At 40.1% G+C, this 24,709-nt stretch overlaps 1 protein-coding gene across 1 annotated transcript in view; it reads left to right on the top strand.

The window, feature by feature from the left end:
- The window catches only part of slx4ip.S (SLX4 interacting protein S homeolog), a gene marked incomplete in the record, with an annotated part of 110,167 nt that overhangs the window by 39,917 nt on the left and 45,541 nt on the right, over positions 1–24,709 (top strand). Inside the window, 2 exon segments of the mRNA NM_001091387.2 lie at positions 9,615–9,692; positions 14,514–14,599. Of these exon segments, the coding sequence (NP_001084856.2) occupies positions 9,615–9,692; positions 14,514–14,599 (164 nt within the window).

Here is a 24,709-nt window from a genome sequence, read left to right as displayed (position 1 = left end):
TAATGGCCAATTCTAAGCAAGGTCTTCCTTATTAATTTTTTATAGTTTTTGCATTATTTTCATTTTTCTTCTGACTCTCATTCCAGCTTTCAGATGGGAGTCACTGACCCCTGTAGCTCTGTAAGGCTGTAGGACCTTTCCTATTGCATGGTTGCTAGGGTAATTTGGACCCTACCAACCAACCAGATTGCTGAAAATGCAAACTAGAGAGCCGCTAAATAACTTGGGATTTATTATACCCTGAGGATGGAAAAATTCAGAATCCGAAAATCCGGCATCTCAGACATGCCGAGTTTGTATATGTCAATGGGAGAATTCCTGAAGATATACTGATCTGCGCTGAGTTTCGTTCAATAATCTGAAGATTTTGAGGTTTTCTTGCAAAAATTAGAAAAATTCATATGATTCGAATTTTGTCTAATTTTCAAGATTTTTTTCCCACATTGGAATTTTTCGGGAAAATGTATTGATAATAAAGGTGAAATCATCCATGGGCAGTTTATTTCAGAAAATAATTATTTATTTTTTGGATATTGATAAATAACCCCCTAGAAGATTTAAAGGTGAACAAACCCTAATTTGCACACACAGTTAAAAAATTTTTCCTTACTTCCTTGTTTTGTGACTAAAAGTCAAACAATTTCAAGGAATTGGATTAGTTTAGGCCAAGCACAAGGATTCGGTTGAATCCTGGCCAAATACCGAACTGAATCCTGGATTCGGTGCAACCCTATTTAGAAGTTACAATTTGCAAAATTATGGGAATAAAAAGTACGCCCCCTTTATTGTAATACACCAGTTTCAGTAAAGCATGTGACAGAAAGGACAAATAAGCACTGATTACAACTGATGACATCACCAAGCACCGTTTATAAGTAAAGTGCCCCCTCTTGTAAAATATAAGGATATTATAAGTTACCGAGGAGTTTCATGACAATATAAAAGTATGAGGCCGACTCTGAGATAACTTCTAATATCCTCATATTTTGCAACTGGGGATAGTTTATTATAATACACAAGTTTCAGTGAGTCATGTGACAGAAATGACATCAAACTCTCCGTTTATAAGGATATTTACAGGATATTTATGGCTTTTGTGAATTATAAGAAGATCATTTACAGGATATCCATGGCTCTTGTGTATTATATAAAATATATTTTAGAATGTAAAATCTGATGTAGCCTAATAATATAGATTAAATACAGTGAAGGCTGTTCTAGTCTAACTATTGCTTAGTCTCGTTTGCTATTGAATCGCTCCTCTTGTGGTTAAAGATAATTCATCAGTTTTATTCCAGTCTTGGGGTGCATGTGCTACTTAGATGAAGTCATTTATCAACTCCTGTACATGTATTAAAAATATTTATTTATTGATACGGGTATGATTACCTTTATATAAAAAACTAAATCAGAACCACACCACTTTGGAAGCTGACTTACAAAAAATTAACTTAAAGTAGAAGGAAAGGCTAAAATTAAGTAAGATTTATCAGAAAGGTCTATATAAATACACCAGTAAACTCTCAAAGTAATGCAGCTCTGAGTCCTCTGTCAAAAGAAACAGCACATTTCTTTCCTTCTATTGTGTACTCATGGGCTTCTGTATCAGACTTCCTGTTTTCAGCTTAAACCTTCAGGGCTAGGGCTTGAGCATGCTCAGTTTGCTCCTCTCCCTCCTCCACTTCCACTCCCCCCGTTATGCCCACATTGAGGTTGGCGATATTGGGCTGATCCGATTGTGAGCCCTAGGGTCCAATGATCGGATCATAATGCATCTAATACGGGCAGTCGTGTCGCAGGACCACATAAACGCACAGATGCGGCCGCGATCTGATGGGATTTTTTAACCTGCCCGATCCAGATTGGCCAGATATTGATCGGGGAAACCCGTCGGATGGCCCCACACACTGGCCAATAAATTGCCGACTCGTTCTGTCGGCAGCTTTTATCGACCCATGTATAGTCCCTTAATAGTAGTTAGACACCATCTTCTGCTTTAAAAAATATTTATTTTGCATTACGCTCTTGTTTATAGGCTTAAATCCCACCATAGTTAAACATGAGTTATAAGTTACTGTTTTCAATCAGTTAGTACTTGGGGAAAAAAATGAAAGTGCTTTTAAATTCTGTGGGTTTGGAAAGTAGCCATGAAGTAGGTTCCATTCACTTTTCTTGAGCTCCAGAAATGCAGAGAGGAAAACAAAGTACAGAGAGATTCAACTTGAAAAAGTGCACTCGGAGGATAAAAGGTGATAAAACAAAGGCTTCTTCTCATTTGCACATGCTGTAACCTGTAGAAACTAAAGTTAAACATTTCTCATTAAAAGGTTTGGAAATGTATGTTGGCTCCCACCAAGAACCAAGAAAAGAAGCCAAGCTTAGGAGTTGTCTCATTAGGATCCCAAAATCAAAGACGCGCTTGTTGCTGAAGTCTGTTATTGCTAAATATTGTGACAGGCTTGTTCTCTTATCTTTGTTTTAAGGGCCCTATCTAATAACATGCATGTCAATCTCTGCAAGTAGGTGGAAGAAAATATGCTTTTTTTTATGTGAAAAATATAGCCATAGTGTCGATAACAATTAGCTTACAATGGCTGCTGTATTCAGGGGCCAACTCAAGTGTTGAAAGGATAAGACTTTTGGAAACGTGACAGATTTGGAAAATAAGAATTTTCATAATTGCAGCCAGAAGCGTGACCTGGAAATGAAATGTTTTGACCTTTTCGCTGCATGGTTTCCTGCATGCATTTTGTATCCCGCAGTGTGAGAAAATCGCAGGAGAGTTTACCAGAACTACTGGCATATCTTTGTAACGCAGCAGACACTATTGTGTAAATGTCATTTCGATCAAATGGTGTGTACATTGTGCGCCTTGACAAGTCAAAAAAGGATAAACTGCTCATATTTTTCTACCTGTCATAACTTCACCTGAAATATCAATTGTTTGGATAACGTTTGGAAACAAAGAGAAACCTGAAAACATTAATATAAGGAAAGATAAGAGTTTCAGGGGAATAAAGCTTGAGTTAGGTCATAGAATTCTCTGAAAAATTGTTTGGATTGACCGGGTCAGCTACAGAGCTATACATGGGTTTTTAGAATAGTAGCTTTATTGCTATTAAAATGCAGGGGTGCTCCACCAATGAGGCGAGTTGATCCACTTGAATCAGTCGGCAGCGCCCCCCTGGGTGGCAAAAATGCCGCTCCTGGTAACTAAGACCTGAATTTCCGGTTTTCAACCTGGAAATTCGGCTCTTCTAGTGAAGAGAGCGCAATTGCGCTCTCTGCACTAGCGTCGTGTAGTGCCCCTCCTGCGCAGAAAATGTGAGCGATGTGAGGAGGGGTTGGGGCGGCAACGGAAGGCCGCCTCAGGCGGCATAAAGACGCAGATCTGCGTTGTTAAAATGTCATTGATTATTTTAATTTTACAGTCAGACGCCAATTTTTAACATTATTAAATGATTAAGAAATTGTACTCTGAACAGAAATAACCAAAATCTGCGTGCCCAAAATCTCCTAGGGTTTTAATATGAGTAGGGTTGCACAGAATCCAGGATTCAGCCTTTTTCAGCAATGTATGTAAGCTGCTCCAAAGCCTGTGCAATGTATGTAAGCTGCTCGAAAGCCTGTGCAATGTATGTAAGCTGCTCCAAAGCCTGTGCAATGTATGTAAGCTGCTCGAAAGCCTGTGCAATGTATGTAAGCTGCTCCAAAGCCTGTGCAATGTATGTAAGCTGCTCCAAAGCCTGTGCAATGTATGTAAGCTGCTCCAAAGCCTGTGCAATGTATGTAAGCTGCTCCAAAGCCTGTGCAATGTATGTAAGCTGCTCCAAAGCCTGTGCAATGTATGTAAGCTGCTCGAAAGCCTGTGCAATGTATGTAAGCTGCTCGAAAGCCTGTGCAATGTATGTAAGCTGCTGCAAAGCCTGTGCAATGTATGTAAGCTGCTGCAAAGCCTGTGCAACGTATGTAAACTGCTCCAAAGCCTGTGCAATGTATGTAAGCTGCTCCAAAGCCTGTGCAATGTATGTAAGCTGCTCCAAAGCCTGTGCAATGTATGTAAGCTGCTCCAAAGCCTGTGCAATGTATGTAAGCTGCTCCAAAGCCTGTGCAATGTATGTAAGCTGCTCCAAAGCCTGTGCAATGTATGTAAGCTGCTCCAAAGCCTGTGCAATGTATGTAAGCTGCTCCAAAGCCTGTGCAATGTATGTAAGCTGCTGCAAAGCCTGTGCAATGTATGTAAGCTGCTGCAAAGCCTGTGCAATGTATGTAAGCTGCTCCAAAGCCTGTGCAATATATGTAAACTGTTTGAAAGCCTGTGCAATGTATGTAAACTGCTCCAAAGCCTGTGCAATGTATGTAAGCTGCTCCAAAGCCTGTGCAATGTATGTAAGCTGCTCCAAAGCCTGTGCAATGTATGTAAGCTGCTCCAAAGCCTGTGCAATGTATGTAAGCTGCTCGAAAGCCTGTGCAATGTATGTAAGCTGCTCCAAAGCCTGTGCAATGTATGTAAGCTGCTCAAAAGCCTGTGCAATGTATGTAAGCTGCTCCAAAGCCTGTGCAATGTATTAAGCTGCTCAAAAGCCTGTGCAATGTATGTAAGCTGCTCCAAAGCCTGTGCAATGTATGTAAGCTGCTCCAAAGCCTGTGCAGTGTATGTAAGCTGCTCCAAAGCCTGTGCAATGTATGTGCTCTATTTGAAAGGCCTCTAATGTATTTGAAATTCTCTTTGGGTCAACTATTCATATGGTTTTAGCTGTGCCAATGAGCATTTGTGTTATTAAATAAGCAGCAGAGTGTTTTATTCTATAGACTACATGCATGTATATTTATATATAAGAATAGCATACCTTCTCGGCCTGTGGTTTTGGAGAAGACTATACTGGATTCTAAGCAGGTGCCAGGTTTTTTTGAGAAGCAAACACCTGCCAGGCAACTCCAGATAACTGTGCAAGTCAGAGGCATTTTCCCAGGCTCCCAAATGAATGGTCACTAATAGCCGTGGGAGAGGGCTTTCCACTATTATACACCGTACCACAGACTCTTTTTGGCAGCCATGTGGAATATTGAGTCAACTTGGCTGTGACTCTACTGGAAAACAAGTGTTGCAGGATAGTTTTACAGTTAAAAACTCAGTGTCTGATATTTCCTCTTACTGTCCTGGGACTATGAATTATAAGAAGCAGGGCAAATTACCACTCCTTCCATGCGATTACTCATTCCATAACATAAAAATGCTAAAGTTTTAACCTCAAGAAGAATTTGGTAAATCTTCGCTTTTCCACATCTGCTGCTGTCGTTTGGTGATTTTGCAGCATCAGCTTTAACCATGTTTTACCTTTTCCCGAACTGCTGGGACTCACAATGATCTCGGTTTTCCTTTATGCTTTAAACTGTTCTCAAGGTACTTTTTGCTTTATTTATGGGGTAAGTTTTAAGCGACTTTTCAATCGCACTTTATTTTTTCTTTTTTATAGTTTTTAAATTATTTGCCTTCTTCTTCTGACTCTTTCCAGCTTTCAAATGGAGGTCACTGACCCCCATCTAAAAAAACAAATGCTCTGTAACGCTACAAATGTATCGTTATTGTTACTTTTTATTATCTTTGTATTGAGGCCTCTACCATTCATATTCCAGCCTCTTATTCAAATCAATGAATGGTTGTTAGGGTAATTTGGACCCTAGCAACCAGATTGCTGAAATTGCAAACGGATAGCTGCTGAATAAAAAGCTAAATAACTCAAAAACCACACATAATTAAAAATGAGAACCAATTGCAAATTGTCTTAGACTATTAATCTCTACAACATACTCAAAGTGAATTTAAAACCCCTCTAAAGAAACACTAAACCTTAGGTAGCAAACGCCTTATATGAAAAAGCCAATATATTTCACAAATATACATGTAAATGTTTCCCAAGCTGAGCATAGTAAAGTATGGTTGGCGTAAAGCAACAATGCAAGCCTGTGAGCCACTTGGATCATCAGAAGGAATGTGAGCACATTGCAATTTGGGTCCCATTGCATGCCTATTTATCCCTGGCTAGTTGCATGGTCAGGTGATACAGATGCCATTAAAGGAGCACTAAAGCCATTCAAGCACAGGATACACAGTAGATAACAGATAAGTACTACTATAGTTTATATAAACAAGCTGCTGTGTAGTCATGGGGGCAGTCATTCAAGCACAGGATACACAGTAGATAACAGATAAGTACTACTATAGTTTATATAAACAAGCTGCTGTGTAGTCATGGGGGCAGTCATTCAAGCACAGGATACACAGTAGATAACAGATAAGTACTACTATAGTTTATATAAACAAGCTGCTGTGTAGCCATGGGGGCAGCCATTCAAGCACAGGATACACAGTAGATAACAGATAAGTACTACTATAGTTTATATAAACAAGCTGCTGTGTAGCCATGGGGGCAGCCATTCAAGCACAGGATACATAGTAGATAACAGATAAGTACTACTATAGTTTATATAAACAAGCTGCTGTGTAGCCATGGGGGCAGCCATTCAAGCACAGGATACACAGTAGATAACAGATAAGTACTACTATAGTTTATATAAACAAGCTGCTGTGTAGCCATGGGGGCAACCATTCAAGCACAGGATACACAGTAGATAACAGATAAGTACTACTATAGTTTATATAAACAAGCTGCTGTGTAGCCATGGGGGCAACCATTCAAGCACAGGATACACAGTAGATCGCAGATAAGTACTACTATAGTTTATATAAACAAGCTGCTGTGTAGCCATGGGGGCAGCCATTCAAGCACAGGATACACAGTAGATAACAGATAAGTACTACTATAGTTAAATAAACAAGCTGCTGTACAGTACAAAACTGTACGGCATATTCTAAATGGGGCCTTACCAGTGCTCTATACAGTGGAAGAATGACCCCCTCCTCCCTTGACTCTCTGCCCCATTTAATACAACTCAAGACCTTATTTGCCCTTGATGCTGCTGACTGGCATTGCTTGTTACAGCCAAGTTTATCATCTACAAGGACTCCAAAGGTCCGTCTCCATTATGGATTTGCCTAGTGCAGTCCCATTAAGGGTATAAGTAGGTGCATACTTTTACATCCCAGGTGCATGACTTTACGTTTATTGACATTGAATCTCATCTGCCACTTAGCTGCCCAGATTGCCAGTTTGTCAAGATCCAGTAATAAAGAAACAGTACCTTGTACTTGATCCCAACTACAATATAAATAATCCTTATTGTATTCAAAACAATCCTATTGGGTTTAAGTGGACTAAAGGTATGGCGATCCAAATTAAGCAAAGACCCATTATCTTGAAAACCCCGGGTCTCAAGCATCCTGGATAACAGGTCCCATGCCATTGTAATGCCTGATGCCTTTCCTATATAACATTAGCTGTTTGTACTGATTCTTTGTGTTATAATGTATTTTTTAATTTCTGGTGTGCAAGTTCTTAAAGGGATACTGTCATGGGAAAAAAAAAATTCAAAATGAATCAGTTAATAGTGCTACTCCAGCAGAATTCTGCACTGAAATCCATTTCTCAAAAGAGCAAACAGATTTTTTATATTCAATTTTGAAATCTGACATGGGGCTAGACATTTTGTCGATTTCCCAGCTGCCCCATGTCATGTGACTTGTGCCTGCACTTTAGGAGAGAAATGCTTTCTGGCAGGCTGCTGTTTTTCCTTTTCAATGTAACTGAATGTGTCTCAGTGGGACATGGATTTTACTATTGAGTGCTGTTCTTAGATCTACCAGGCAGCTGTTATCTTGTGTTAGGGAGCTGCTATCTGGTTACCTTCCCATTGTTCTGTTGTTAGGCTGCTGTGGGGGAAAAGGGAGGGGGTGATATCACTCTGACTTGCAGTACAGCAGTAAAGAGTGATTGAAGTTTATCAGAGCACAAGTCACATGACTTGGGGCAGCTGGGAAATTGACAATATGTCTAGCCCCATGTCAGATTTCAAAATTGAATATAAAAAAATCTGTTTGCTCTTTTGAGAAATGGATTTCAGTGCAGAATTCTGCTGGAGCAGCTCTATTAACTGATTCATTTTGAAAAAAAAGTTTTTCCCATGACAGTATCCCTTTAAGTACTTTGATGTCCATTAGGAGAAAAACTCAGAAGACATGCTGGTGCATAATAATAAAAACAAATAACTGCAGTGACTAAGAAGTAAGCAAACTATATAAAGCCAGTTAATGTTACATAATGCATAAAAGACTTTCAGTTCTGCCCTTGGAACAGCGTGTCAGCCTGCAGAAACGCTCAGTAATGAAAGTCACGAAAAGTATATTCCACATCATGTGAAAATGATCAGCCTTTTTACAGCCACTTGTTGAGTTTAATTAGTAAACTTGCCCACCCAGATTGTTGTAGTATTGGCAGGCACAACATTTCTAAAATCAGGGTTGCAGTGTTAGTATTCTCTTAGCTAACTGTCCATGGAGTGTTGGGCTGTTTTGTTTGGAATGACATACTTGCTTTCTTCCTTTAAAATGGGGCCAATGCTCTGTTTAAAGCAACAAACTCCTTTGCATAATACTTGTAGGACGTTGGTAGAAATTCATTTTTCTGTTTCATTGTAATGGGAAATGGAAACATCATTGAGATGATGTTTTTGCATGTATCCTTAGAACAAGTCCAGTCAATAAGCGAATTGACGTTACCAATTAAAGGAGAAGGAAACCTACAAAGGCAGTTTATTGCCAATAGATTAGCCACAATAGTGCAAGCTATAACACTATATTTATTCTGTAGAATGCTTTTTCCATACCTGAGTAAACCGCTCTAGACACTGTCTCTGTTTGTTTAGGATAGCTGCCATATTAGCTTTTTGTGACATCACTTCCTGCCTGAATCTATCCCTGCTCGCTCATAGCTCTGAGCTCAATTACAGCAGGGAGGGGAGAGGAGCAAACTGAGCATGCTCAAGCCCTAGCCTTGGAGGTTTAAGCTGAAAACAGTTAGTCTGATACAGAACCCCATGAGTACACAATAGAAGGAAAGAAATGTGCTGTTTCTTTTGACAGAGGACTCAGAGCAGCATTACTTTGAGGGTTTACTGGCGTATTTATATAGACCTTTCTGATAAAGCTTACTTAGTTTAACCTTTCCTTCTCCTTAAAGCTGGCCATAGACGCAAAGATCCGATCGTACAAATCATCACATGATCGGACTTTCCCATCTCCCGACCTGCCACTAACCATTCAGATCAAATAAAGTACAAAAGAACAGATCAGCCGATGTTCTGCCCCTGACAGCAATCGTACGAAAGTTATGTCCGACCATAGCTAGTGACAGTCTCCCTCTGAAAATGGTACGATCCGCAATACACGCAGAGATATGACCCGCAGCCGACAGAAATCTTTTAACCTGTCCGATCGACCAAACGACCGATCTCTGTGGGACTAAAAATGTCGGGACTCTCCACACACGATCCGAAAATTGTACGAATCCTCGATTCGTAGGATCAGATCTTTGCATTTATGGCCAGCTTTAGGGTCATTTGGGAAGATATTGACATTTTAAATGTAGGGCGATCATAGCTATTCATCCTAGTTTTAGTCTACACTTATTTTAAAAAGGTGCACTTATCTGTTGTAGGAAACCGATTGCGCATTGCAGCCTACTTCATTAAAAGATGGGTGAAGCTCCGTTGTGTTGTGAAGCGACAGCATCGTGGTATGTATATATTTCTTTATATAGTACTACGTGTATGCGTACAGTTCCACAATTCTGTATACGAGTTTCAGAACTGAACGTAATGTTTGCTGGAACCTGTGCAGTATATAAAAAAAAAATAATGTACCTTTTGTAAAATATCAGGCTTTTGGAATTCCCAAGAACAGTAGAGTCTTGGTAAGGCTCGATGCTCATATTTTACAATGGGGGGAGCATTACATATATTTCCATATATAATTTCAATTTTATTTTGCAGTTAATTCCACAAACAAAAATCATTTTGCCTCTAATAGTTCTGCCTTTTACAGAGGTGGGGTCCCAGGGCAACAAAAAAAGTGTCATTGAGAGAAAAGTACAAAGCAGTGAATTTGACAAATTTGCTGCTCCAACTATTTAGCCTTTGGTAAATCACAACTGATACTGTATATACATTATATTTCTCCGGCAACTATTTTTGTAAAGTTTTTCTGCAAGAAGATCACTGTCCGTTTCTTTAAATGTTTCCGCTCAGTGGGTTCGGTTACCTTTCTATCTTTATTTGTCTATAGAGATATATTTAGAGATACAATCAGTCAGAAGCCTAACGTTTGCCCTTAGCAAAAAACCCTTAAAATAAAGTGGTGGGAATGTACAGTTAGTATGACTACTTATGACTACTGAATGTCAGATGTTATCATTGGGTAAGGGAGATACCACCTTGAGGGAAATACAAGTATAAATGTGAAGTATCACAGGTCCCACATGATATAGGTTTCACCCTCCAGGATATCTGCTACAGAGCTGGTTCTTATTTTATACCAAGTCACATCTTCTCTGTAATATGAGTCAATATTGTCCTCCTCAGTCTCTCTTTTGTTTTAAAGAGAAATGTAACTTAAAACCAACTTTAGCTTTTTGTTATAAAAGAAAATGTTTTTTCTCAGGCTCTCTAGCTGGAATTCTTGGCCATATTATGTCACCAGAAACACTTATTAAGGTTTATGGAATAAACATGTATGCCCACCCTCTCTTTATTATATACAATTTGTTTTATGTATTTTCCTGCTACATTAGAGAGCTATTGGCCGAAAACGTGGAAGCTGTTTCTCCGTTATTATTAACATTTCAATACTAAAATATGTTAGGGCCTTTCCAGACAGGAATCAATGAACAAAATCGCAATCAGATAATTTGTTTGTTTATATAAAAGCTTCTTTTGACACCAGAAAATGCATCCCTATTTTACTCAACTACAAAGCCAAGGAAGCTGGTAGATTTAGTTTACCAATCAAACTGGAGATGCATTGTGTGGAATGGTCATGACTGGGAGCATTAACGGACTCTTTGTTGGATTTGCCTTCATTTCTCTTCACTCTTTCAGGATTTTGCTCAGCAGACACGGAACTAGAGGCAGCAGTAGAAGCACCTGCCTAGGGCAAATTATTTTTGGAGGGTGGTGCCCAATTCCAGAACATATGTTGCCCAGTGGCATACCACTTGAGTAGTTCTTGATAGAACCATCTCCTTGTCCCTTATCAGCTGTTCTGTGTTCACCACTTATTTTCCAGACAAGGGATTATGGTACAATGGAACCTAGGGGTGCACATATAGCCACCCTTCCCTTCTGTGTCAGAAAATATATTTATTGTGGCTCATCACCTGATAATCTTCCTGTCTCCTCACCCTTCTGGTATCACTTGTTTTTGGTCCACCACTTATTCTACCAGAAGAAGAATATTGGTGGGGTGGCATTTTGGGAGGGATCTTAGATAGCTATCCTTCCCTTGTCCTAGGATGTCCTTCAGCTTTAGTTTAAGTGGTAAACTAAAAGCCGTTCATCATGTGCAATCATCTGCAAAGATAACAGATAACATGGTTTTAATTTATTTATGCTTTTAAATGTGTTTTCCTTTCCCACTCGTTGTGTCATTCTTCATGCCCTTGACTGCTCAATTTGTACTAAAACCTCCTAGCAACATGCAATTGTGTTCCTGTAAACAAAACTAAATTTACAGTTTGGCCAAACTACTTAGCATGGTTGCCAAAAGTGAGATTCTGCATTTCCCTGTGCAATGTATTTCTATAGATATGACCTAATCTCATCCCAAGATAGAATATTTTATTTTGTTATTTCAGTTTACAAGGGTCGTAAATCTTTAAGTAGGATTGCCATATTATATATATATATATATATATATATATATATATATATATATATATATATATATATATATATATATATATATATATATATATATATATATATATATATATATACATACATATACATATACATATACATATACATATACATATACATATACATATACATATATATATATATATATATTATATATATATATATATATATGTGTGTGTGTACTCCACATGCAGAGTCTGTGACCTGGGTCCAAGTGAAAATGTAAAGCAAAAGGTAAAGACTGGCACACTCCAGGGTCTGTATATTAGGGATGCACCGAATCCAGGATTCGGTTCGGGATTCGGCCTTTTTCGGCAGGATTCGGATTCGGCCAAATCCTTCTGCCCAGCCGAACCGAATCCGAACCCTAATTTGCATATGCAAATTAGGGGCGGGGAGGGAAATTGCGTGACTTTTTGTCAGAAAACAAGGAAGTAAAAACTGTTTTCCCCTTCCCACCCCTAATTTGCATATGCAAATTGGGGTTCGGTTCGGTATTCGGCCGAATCTTTAGCGAAGGATTCGTGGGTTCGGCCGAATCAAAAAAAGTGGATTCGGTGCATCCCTACTGTATATCATGCAAAGGGAGTTTATTCAATGTTTCGCTCCTGAATCAGGACCTTCGACAGTAACAGCAAACGAAGGTCCTGGTTTAGGACCGAAACATTGAATAAACTGTAGTTTTTTACATAGTATACATACCCCCAAGTATTCCAGTCTTTACCTTTTGCTATATATATATATATATATATATATATATATATATATATATATATATATATATATATATATATATATATATATATATATATATATATATATATATATATATATATATATATATATATATATATATATTATGAACTGTCCATAGTGATGACACTCACAGGATTTACACAATACCACCAACAAAATATAATCAAAAAAGGGTTGTTGATCCATATCGGATGAATAAACCTTTTTTATTTATATTTCGTTGGTATTGTGTAAATCCTGTGAGTGCCATCCCTATGGACAGTCTATTCTTTATATTTTGCGTGAGCACCCAGGTTTTTATTATTTCAAGGTGTGCAGCCTATACACGTTGTCTTATACACACACAGATACACACACATTAATCCTATTCTTGTTCTGTAGACCATTTTTGTTAAAAGTAAGATCCATGTTCCTTATAAATAAATGTAAAGTGCGGCGTAATTTGCTGACGCTATATAAATAAATGATGATTAGAATGATACACAGCCTACCAATTGTGGTGAACATTTATGAGGTTTGTTAAAAAGTACAATGTCTGTGTGCCTTTAAATGTTAGACTGGCACATTATGGCCCAGGCATTGGCCCTTCAGAATTTCAAGCCAGGCCAACTATATTACTGTGTCCTTCCTAAAATAATAATGGCAGCCAAGGGAGACCTCTTCAACACATCAGTTCAGTCTCACTGAATGTTCAAACCTGCCCAATGGATATCTGGCTGATTTTCAACTAATAGGGCAGGCCATTGGAAGTGTCTCATAGATGGGCCAGTGGGATGCCAAGTCAGTAGCTTTTATCCGCCTGTATGTAGCCATCTTAATACAGAATAGTTTCTGTTTTGCAATTCCGCAGCCTTGAACATTTGAGGTGGCAGTGTCTGGGCCAAAATGCCAGTCTAACAGTTGGAAGCTACACAAATAGAAAGTTGTGAATCATAGGTCTATGCTAGTTATGTGGGGTCAGGAAAAACTCAACTTATACTCATTCATAACCCGCAAAACCTTAAGCCACACTCAACGCTGACCTGAATAATGTTGCTATTGTAGGATCAGCACCTGACCTGTACCCAGGTCATCTCACACTATTTTTTATCTCTGGTTCCAAGATGGAGTCTTCAGGAGCAGTGAAAGAGTCTACTTTCCCAGTCTCACCCGCACCCAACCCATGGACCCACAATGGTTGCCAAACTGGTGGTCAACCCACTTGTCTGTGCCCTTGATGTTCCTGGCTGTACCTAAATACCAGCTTTTTAATTCAAATTATCAAGAAGAAACCATTACAGTATGTGTGCGACTCCTGAATAGCCGTAGCCTATGACATTGACCGCTGCCTTAGAGGCTTTTCCAGAGGAGAACAGCTTGATACTGGAGTAATATAAACTCTTTAATATTATGAACTGAGGCTAAATTAAAGAATAGCTAATTACCAGATACTAGCTGTTATTTACAGTGCCCGTGGCTCCTAATCAGACAAAATGTAGTTATTCATCATATCTAGTCATCATTTATTTACACAGCTCCAACACATAATACAATAATAATAATAATATTAAGACAAACAAAGGATTTACATTACCTTAAAGAATGAAACGGGAGGATTAGAGGGACCTGCACGCAAGGAATAATATCGGCCATTCCATAAAGAATCGGTACCATCACTGTTGAAATTATTGTTTCCATTGCGAGGTTCCGAGACATACGTTTGTATAAGTGCCTATTCAACTAGAAGCTTTTTCAAGTGCTTTCCATCAGGCGTATTAACGTACAATTATATCCCTCAGCATGGAATTACTTCTTAATTGTTGTACCAACATTTAACCTTTTCTTCACAACCACAACTTTTATATGTCAATGATTATTTTTTTTTCCTCAATCATTAAATTTCCCAGAACTGCACGTGTTTCCAGACAGATTTGTGGTCTGTGCCAGTCAACTTGAACCGGATTCCAGCATGCGGGGAACTGAAGCTACTGTGGTATGTACAGTATCAGTAGTTTTTGAGCAGACACACGCAAACACACTGGGCATAAGTGCACCTGGGCAGTAACCCATGGTAACCAGTCATGTTTGTTTTCATTGCAGTGGCTTTACTTGGGCCGTTGCCCCTCCCCCAACCGCAAAAAATAACCATCTACTTAGGGGGCCCAGTGAAAATAGTCCCTCCTCTCCAGGCCCCCCCTTTTACCTGCTCATGCAACACCTCCCAGCTATCACTATTTTAAAGGAGAACTAAACCCCCCTTTAGGCTAAAGTCCCCACTGGCCCCCCTCCCTGCCTCACCCCTGCACAGTGCTACCGCAGATTGTGTCCCCTCTGGAAATACTGACCCGCACCTGCATCTTCGTCACTTTGGCATTCTTTGTGAAGTGATCGGCGTATCAGTGAATGCGCAGTTGGAGCAATCTTCCGGTTCGTTACATTCGCCGAAAGTAACGGAAATTGCAAAGGGCAGGAAGAAGCCACGAGGGGGGCTAGCGGAGGGGGGCCAGTGGGGACTTTTGCCTAAAGGGGGTTTTAGTTCTCCTTTAAAGGTATGAGAGGGGACTATGATGCAGCAGACCCTTTAGGATAGAGACACACGGTCAGATTCGGGGAGATTAGTAGCCTGGTGACAAATCTCCTCTTCTTTGGGGCGACTAATCTCCCCGAACTGCCTTCCCGTCGGCTAGAATGTAATGCGCGGTGGCACTCGGAGAGCTTCGTTTTCCGAAGTTGACCGAAGATGTCTCAAAAGGAAACCTTAGGCGACTGGAAAACAAAGTGATACGAGTGCCATCCCGCCGGCGCTTTTCATTCTAGCTGGCAGTCGCCCCAAAGAAGAGAAGATTTGTCGCCGAGCGACTAATCTCCCCAAATCTGACCGTCTGTCTCTGCCATTACTATGGGCCCTCCTGATGTCCAGGCCCCCCGCGACACCAGGGTCTGCTGTATAAGTTACGCCACTGTTTCATTGTTCTACTTGCAGCTGGCTGCACAAAAAGCTAATCAGAGTTTAGATGCTATGGATTAATTCCCAGGCAGAAATTTGCTGATTGTTTATATATGAACCCCACAGTTTCATTATATTTCCTGTGTTAAATTAGAGCCCAGAACAGAGTGCATCCATTTACTCCAAAGCTAAAAACACTTTCCTCCATGACACTGTGGGTAGCATTATTCCCCAGCTTTTGAAATATCTGTAGTTTATTTAAATATCATGAGTAGGGCCCTTGGAATGTGTTAAATTCTGTTTTAGTTCTTTAAGTTACTGTGACGTCTATAGCTGTATCTGTACGTCTAGCAGTCTCCTTTAGGCAGCACCATTAATGGATAATTATTGATGTCACGCCCCACTATTGTCGATAATAATGCAAATTCCACAAGCGAGGGAAGAGGAGAAGGTAAACCATATCATTAAGTCGTAACTTGGCACCCGTCGGCCATTGCATAGTTTAAGGTAAACAGGACCATGTTATTTTCATATTAGATGAAGTGTAAATAAATAGCAGGGACTTCAAAAAACTGCCTACAAAAGAGATTCACAAATATATGGAACCCATGAAGAGCTCTTAGGGCAGAGACACACGCTCAGATTTGGGGCGATTAGTCGCCTGACGATAAATCTCCTCTTCTTCGGGGCAACTAATCTCCCCGAACTGCCTCCCCTCCCCTAGAATAAAAATTGCTGGCGGGATGGCATTCGGAGCGCTTTGTTGTCTCACAAGGAAACTTCGGGCGACTTCAGAAAACGAAGCGCTCTGAGTGCCATTCCGCAGGCGATTTACATTCTAGGGGAGGGGAGGCAGTTTGGGGAGATTAGTCGCCCCGAAAAAGAGGAGATTTGTTGCTGGGCGACTAATCTTCCCGAATCTGATCGTGTGTCTCTGCCCTTAGGAGGTTTTTGGTCGTTGATTCAACTGAAGGGCTCTGTCATTTGAAGGGGAAATCAATACAGACGTGAAAACTAACTTTCTCTGGAACCAGGTGCAACAAATGTAAAAACATAACCCTTACAGCCTATGTCACTTATTTCAACCATAACTGTCTCTAACAAATGTTTAGTCCAGGATTAAAGATGATCTTTATAATCCCCAGCTAAATCTGCTGCTTTGAGGGACAATTCGACAGATTTACCGGGACCTTCATTATGGGTTAGACATTGACCCCTGTGGACTAATTTTTTCTTGTCATTCAATATATTTAGTGTCAGGTTTCACCTGTTGTGAAAGCTCACTGAGTCCCTCCAACAGACAACATATGGGAGGCAGTTACATTCCTCTGAGTTTTCAGCACATGTTGGGACTGCAGATACAATCCAGACTTCCTATCTGGTGGGCAACTGCAGACTTATGGAAACCGCAAAGGGGGCAGATTTAAGGGTAACAATCATTGCTAGTAAAACCCACAAACAATTATGGATCATAGTTACAGGTTTTTAATTATTTTATATTTTATTAGGCATGCTGTGCACTCCAGAATAATCGCACATTCGAAAAAGTTTAGGCTAGAATTTGCATGTAGGGGTATGCCAGGGCTTGTAAGAGCACATCTATGACAGCTATATTAGAGATGTTTATTGGGGCAGTCTACCTCCTTTTCAACATAAGGGATAGGGCTTGGGCTGAACATACATTCTCAGCCTGGGCCGGCGGGACTCCAGGAAAAAAACTGGTGGGCCCCGCCGGCCCAGATTGCACCCTGCGCTGGTTCTTTTACGCCTGCCACAACCTTCCTTATACGGGACTGCTGCAGCAAAACCTGCTGTTGAAGTCCGGGGGGCCCTGAAACTGCAGCTCCGGTGGGCCCCGCCCCCCCAGTCTGACCCGGTTCTGAGCCACGAAGCAAACAAGGAATCTGAAGCTACTCCATGTTTGGTTCTTGCAAGGTCGATTATTAGATGATTTTTTGTGTCCTGCATAATGGACTTCTGCTAACAAAACAGTCTCAACAAAAGGTGAAAGGGGTAGGGGTTATATACTATTAATCTAATTCTTTATCTTGCAAGGACCACAGTGAAGTATCTTCGGTTTCCCTGCCTAGCTGAAGACAATTTTTTTGTGAATAAAAAAAAATAGGCAAAATATATGTTCAGTACAAGTCCTAGTTGTTGCTCTCATCTTGAAAGTGGGTATGCTGCTCATTTGAAAGCTTAAACATGGGACCTATTATCCATAATACTTGACACCTGGGGTTTATAGATAAGGGATCTTTCTCTAATTTGGATCTGCCAAATCGCCTCCAATAAGGATTTATTATATCTTAGGTGGGATCAAGGATAAGGTACCGTTTTATTATTACACAGAAAAGCAAAATCATTTTTAATTATTAGAATAAAATTAAGTCTTTGGGAGAGGATCATCCCGTAATTCGGAGCTTTCTAATTAAAATAGTAGCTGCTGTAGGACATATGGCCAAAGATGTTGCTACCAATTTACATTAAATAGATTATTTTTTCATTTTGAAATGTGATGATTGTCTGGAAAGCAAACGTGTTTCCAGTGCTGAAATGTCAGGGCTAATGTGTGTGACAGCCAATATAGTAGGATGCTTTGCTGGTTAACCTCTGCACTGCTGGTTAACCTCTGCACTGCTGGCTAACCTATGCACTGCTGGTTAACCTCTGCACTGCACTAATTGATCCTGTCTCCTTTCTGCTGTGTGATTTGTGCCAAAGCCATAAAAAATAAATGGTTTGTAAATGGAAGGTATTCCAGATATTCTGAAAGGTATTGTAGCAGTGTTTTAGTCTTGCTTCTTTATCCAGTGGCCTGGAATAAAGTGAATAAAGCATAAATACGACCAAAACAACATTTCAACTCTTATTCAAGGCGTATACTTACCACAAGTAAGCGAAACACTACTCAAAAAGCTCATCACTACTCAAAATGTGTCTTTGTAAGATTCAAGATGGAGACCTCATGTGGGTCACTTTGAAGCTCATTACTGTTATTTGCGAGTGCCATCCTGCGGGCAATTTAGATTCTAGCCGACGGGAGGCAGTTTGGGGAGATTAGTCGCCCTGAAGAAGAGGGGATTTATCACCGGGCGACTAATCTCCCTGAATCTGAGCGTGTGTGTCTGTGCCCTAAGGGTAAGCTCACACTGGGCGATTCTGGGAGATTTAGTCGCCCATCGACTAATCGCCTCTTCTTTGGGGGCGACTAATCTTCCCGAACTGCTACCCCCTGTCTTCCGCCTGCTAAAATGAGAAATTGCCTGCGGCATGGCACTCGCTGCGCTTCATTTTCCGAAGTCGCCAAAATTGCCTCACGAGGAAACTACTATTAAGTAGCTCCGTGTGTCTTCACCCTTAGGGCAGAGACACACGCTCAGATTCAGGGAGATTTAGTCGGCTGGCAATAAATCGCCTCATCTTCGGGGCGACTAATCTACCCGAACTGCCTCCCGTTGGCTAGAATCTAAATCGCCCGCAGGATGGCACTCGCATATAACAGTAATGAGCTTCAAAGTGGTCCACATGAGGTCTCCATCTTGGATCTCATAAAGGCATTATTCCCGAAACTGCGGAATAAATTGAGAAACGTCAAAAAACGCATTGAAGTCAATTGGCATCATTGAAGTCAATTGACTTATGCGACAATTTCTATACGTGTGACTCTTTATTCCAAATGCAGTAAAATTAATGGGCGTCCGAATAACTTTAACGCGCAAGAATTTTGAGGCACAACAATTTTTTTTTGACGCACTGAATTTTCGCAGCAGTTTCGTGAAAACATTTGCAGTCGGCGAATTGTGTGTCTCTGCGAATCCATGCCTGCCAAATAAAATCACCCGTCACTAATTTTGTTCCTGACATATGCTCAGTGTTTATTGGTCTATAACATCAGTATTTTTGTGGCTAGATTCAATAGCATAATGATGCCTTACATAATTGTATTCTGTATTTTAGGCACTTTAAAACCTTTGGGGGAGCACAATTGGTTCCTGGCCTCACTAGGATAGCTCTAGTGGAATGCAAATATTAGAGTGACACTAATCTCTCTTAAAAACCTCTATTCTAGAAAGCCTTTTTCTTGCTGTATCCGTTAATCCTACTTTACTCTTCCCAGAGCTCTCCTGTCACTGTTCGTTATGTATAATAATCCTTTTACAAAAAAACAGCTTGAAGAAGTATGATCTGTCAGCAAGAGATCAAGGTTAGCGTTACTGTTTCTTTTAGGTGAGGGTGCTTTTAGCATGCGTTTTTCCCCTCTTTAATTAGAACAAATTAGGTGGTAACGTGTGAAATTCCAGCTAGAAATCCAGTGTACAATATGAAGGATTCAAAGAATACCTGCTCCATCTGTTGTAAGTCAATATCATCAGTCCTGGTTTAGATAGTAACATAGTAAGTAAGGTTGAAAAAAGACACACGTCCATCAACCATTTACATGCCAGTTCTTCCAGAGGAAGGCAAATAAAACCCATCTGAAACCTCTCCAATTTGCCTCAGAGGGGAAAAAAATTCCTTCCCGACTTCAAAATGGCAATGGGACCAGTCCCTGGATCAACTTGTACTATGAGCTCCCATATCCCTGTATTCCCTCACTTGCTAAACACCATCCAACCCCTTCTTATACCTATCTAATGTATCAGCCTGTACCACTGATTCACTTCCCAGCTCTCCCTGTAACACCCCTTTCCCTCCTCTAATCTCATTGGCTCCCTTCTGTCTGCTGGGAGGAGCTACTGGTGAATAAAGCATCCAACCCTTCCTTATACCTATCTAATGAATCAGCCTGTACCACTGATTCAGGGAGACAATTCCACATCTTCACAGCTCTCACTGTAACAAACCCCTTCCCAATATTTAGCTGGAACCTCTTTTCTTCTAATCGGAATGGGTGACCTCTTGTCAGCTGGAAAGACCTACTGGTAAATAAATCATTAGAGAGATTATTATATGATCCCCTTATATATTTATACATAGTCATCATATCACCCCTTCAGCGCCTCTTCTCCAGCGTGAACATCTCCAATTTGGCCAGTCTTTCCTCATAGCTAAGATTTTCCCTTTACCAGCTTAGTTGCCCTTCTCTGTACCCTCTCTAATACAATAATGTCCTGTTTGAGTGATGGAGACCAAAACTGTACGGCATATTCTAGATGGGGCCTTACCAGTGCTCTATACAGTGGGACCCCCTCCTCCCGTGACTCTCTGCCCCATTTAATACAACTCAAGACCTTATTTGCCCTTGATGCTGCTGACTGGCATTACTTGCTACAGACAAGTTTATTATCTACAAGGACTCCAAGCTCCGTCTCCATTATGGATTTGCCTAGTGCAGTCCCATTAAGGGTATAAGTGGATATTGTTACATCCCAGGTGCATCACTTTACAATTATCAACATTGAATCTCATTTGCCACTTAGCTGCCCAGATTGCCAGTTAGTCAAGATCCTGTTGCAAGTGCCACATCCTGGATGGAATTAATTGGGCTGATAGTTTTGTGTCATCTGCAAACACTTTACTTACAACACCCTCCCCTTTATTATTATTAAACAAGTTAAATAAAAGTGGAAGAAGAATAGATGTGGCCAGTTGACTGGGTTCTATTTTAGAGGAAAGGAAGCATGTGGTTTAGTTGTTTCTCTTTTTCCCAATCTGTCCATTCACCATCTTTCTGGTTAACCATAGAACAAACAAAACAGACCGTTAAAAAATATGCTTAGCAGGCTGATGTGATTGCACATTATCATGTTTTTATATTCCCACAACCAGAATCAGCTGGTTTTTATCATAACGCAATGGGAAAAAACCCAAAGTTTGAAGCCCTGAATATCCCAAAATAAACCGGCAGGTTCTTAGGGGCAGATTTATTAAGGTTCGAATGGTAAATTCTAATTTTTAGAAAAAAATCTTTTGGTCAAAAATCACAAATTTGAATTTTAAATCACCAACATCTCGACCCTTGAAACAGTTCTAATTACAATATTTGCCACCTAAAACCTGCCGAGTCCGTTGAACCATTTGAAGATGTTAAAGGGGGACCTCCTAGAAACTATTTGGAGGCAATTGTTTTTTTTGGGGAAAAACTTAGAATTGAATTTGATCGAATGTGCTATTCCTTCGATTCTAATACGGACCTATTCGATTGAAAACTGACCTATTCAACCAAATAAAACTTCAACTTCATTTCGGTTGGTCTTTTTGAGTTCGAATTTTGAAGCTTTTTTAATTCAAAATTCGACTCCTTGATAAATATGCCCCTTAGAGGCCCATTTATCAAAGGTTGAATTTTGAATTAATTTTTTTTTAAATTCAAATATGGCCACAATTCGACTGGCAGGCTATTTAAGGAAAAAATGTGAATGTCTAACACTCAATCGAATGGTTCCAAAGCGACAATTCGAATCGTATTTCATATAAATCAAGTTTTTCTATGAAAAGAAAACTTGAATGTCAGGAAGGCTATTAACATCTCCAAATGGCTCAACGGACCTCTGCCACTGACTTGTACATGAACTCGGCGAATATTCAAATTAGGACTGATTCCATGGTCGAGGTGTAATAAATCTCACATTCGAGTTTACATTTGGATAAGGGGATTCAAATTCAAATGTTTGAATTTTGACACCAAAAAAAAATATTTGAATTTACTATTGGACTCTTAATAAATCTGCCCCTTCATAAATTCATGGCATTTAAAGGAGACTGGATGATAGTCATGCTTGTAGGGTTTTACTATGTCTTTGTCTATGAATTAAGCTTCCCGGCTGTGTAACAATACAACACGTAGCAAGTATGCTTTAGAGATAGCCGTGTGACCCATTATGATGATTTCTTTTTAACAGGGTCAATAAAATATGAATCTGGTTATGTGGTCTCACTGTGTGCTAGGAGAAACCTGAATTTAAAGGGATGGTTCACCTTTAAAGGAGAACTATAGCCTAACTAAAGAAGCAGGTAGAAATATTGTACATGATGTTTTGTACTTCTGTACCAGCCCAAGGCAACCACAGCCCTTTAGCAGTAAAGATCTGTGTCTCCAAAGATGCCCCAGTAGCTCCCCATCTTCTTTTCTGCTGATTCACTGCACATGCTCTGTGCTGCTGTCACTTACTGAGCTTAGGGACCCACTCACAATATACAGTACACATAGAATAGAAATGTCACAATATAAGGCTAATTAGTAATTAATACACATAATTACTACATGGCAGCACAGAAACCAGTGCAATTAGCATCAGAATTTAATAATCAGCAAACCTGTAGCATCAGCTTATATTACAGCTAGGGAAGCTCATTTTCTGCTGGATAATTAGTGACGAGCCCTAAGCTTAGCTTCTCAACAGCCAATCAGAGCCCACTGAGCATGTGAGTGTCACAGACACTTTCCAAGATGGTGACCCCCTGTGACAAGTTTGAAGTCCTGGATCATTGCTGCTATTGACAAGCTCAAACTTTAGCCTCGTGCAATAAGTTCACTATATAAAATATGCCATTTTTAGCCACATTCATTTTTACGGTTTAGTTCTCCTCTAAAGGATAATTCAACTTGTAATAAAGAAAACCCTGCCCCCCCCCCCCAGGAAAATGCCCCTATTTTTTGACTCACCCCTTCGTGCAGATTCTGGCCTGGGAGTTTACGGCAGCCATTTTCTTTCTTCTGTCTGTTTCGGAAAATTCGGCGCAGTCGGAGTAAATTTCTGGTCCTGAACCACTGCGCATGCGCCCGAAAGTCACAAACATTTTTCAGACATTTTCATGACTTTCGGCGCATGCGCTGTTGTTTGGGACCAGAAATTGACTCCAACTGCGCATGCGCCAAAAATGCCGTCAAGACACGAAGATTAACGGAGAAGAAGAAGGTTGCTGCCGTGAACTCTGAAGCCAGAATCTGCACGAAGGGGTGAGTAAAAAATTAGGGGCATTTGCCCTGAAGGGAGGGGGGTCTACCCAGGGTAGGGGGGATTTTTTTTTTATTACGGGTTGAAATCTCCTTTGAGTTAACTTTTACTGTTATTGAATGGCCAATTCTAAGATACTTTTCAATTGTTCTTCATTATTTATTTTTTATAGTTTTAGAGTTACAGTATTTGCCTTCTTCTTCTGACTTTTTCCAGCTCTCAAATAGGGGTCACTGACCCCATCTAACAACAAATTCTCTATAAAGCTAGAAATGTATTGTCTTTGCACTTTTTTTTAATCACACACCTCTCTACTCGGTCCTCTCCTATTTATATTCTAGTCTCTTTTTCAGATCAATACATGATAATGGTAATTTAGACCCTAGCAACCAGGTGGCTGAAATTACAAACTGGAGGGCGGCTGAATAAAAAGCGAAATAACTCAAAAACCATAAATAATGAAAACCAATGGCAAATTGTCTCAGAATATCCCTCTGTACATCTTACCCAAAGGTGAACAATCCCTTTAAAGTCTATAGTCCTTGTGCTTCCTCTGAGTGCAACTGGCATACATCCACAGATTTAGTTGCTTCTCTTGAAGAAATCGGTCCATAAGGGATTCCACGATCACTTCAAAAATGTATAAATGGCTGCATGCCACAGAATAATACAAGAGCAGCAGCAGTTGACAATTACAGGAGAAATCCTTGGCCTTCACTGGATACAGACCACATTGAGGTTGATTCATTTTCCTCCGCGTGCCGTCGCCAGGCCTAAGACTTCGTTCAACTCCCAGTTCAGCTGAAAGCAGAGAATGCCCAAAGGAGTGGCCACCTACAAGCTCTGGCCATTAGACTAGTTATAGGGAGATATGTTTCCCTTTATTGTTACCTCATCTAATGCTTCCATTAGGCCAGTTTAAGATAAAACTTTGGGCCAGCTATACTGCTCTTGACTTTAGAGGACAAAAGTCCCTTAAAAGATTTTATTTTATTTATTGCATGAGTTAACTGGCATAAAGGGAAAGTACACACAAGATTAATACTTAGAAAAGGACAGTATTGCTCTTGCTGTGCATGCCCCATTAGCTCTGGTTATTCATGATCCTCTGTTCTGGGGAGCTTATACTCCTTTTCTTTCTGAATCTCTCCTCACATACAATATATAGTGCAATGTAGACGTTTTCACTCGATGGAACATTTCTTTTATTCTGCTCACTAAAAACAAAGTATAGAGTGCGTTCAGTTGTACATTT

The sequence above is a fragment of the Xenopus laevis genome, chromosome 5S (assembly GCF_017654675.1).
Source record: "Xenopus laevis strain J_2021 chromosome 5S, Xenopus_laevis_v10.1, whole genome shotgun sequence".
NCBI classification, from domain to species: Eukaryota; Metazoa; Chordata; class Amphibia; order Anura; family Pipidae; genus Xenopus; species Xenopus laevis.
Note: the sequence above shows the minus strand (reverse complement) of the source record. Positions and strands in the feature narration are given on the sequence as shown.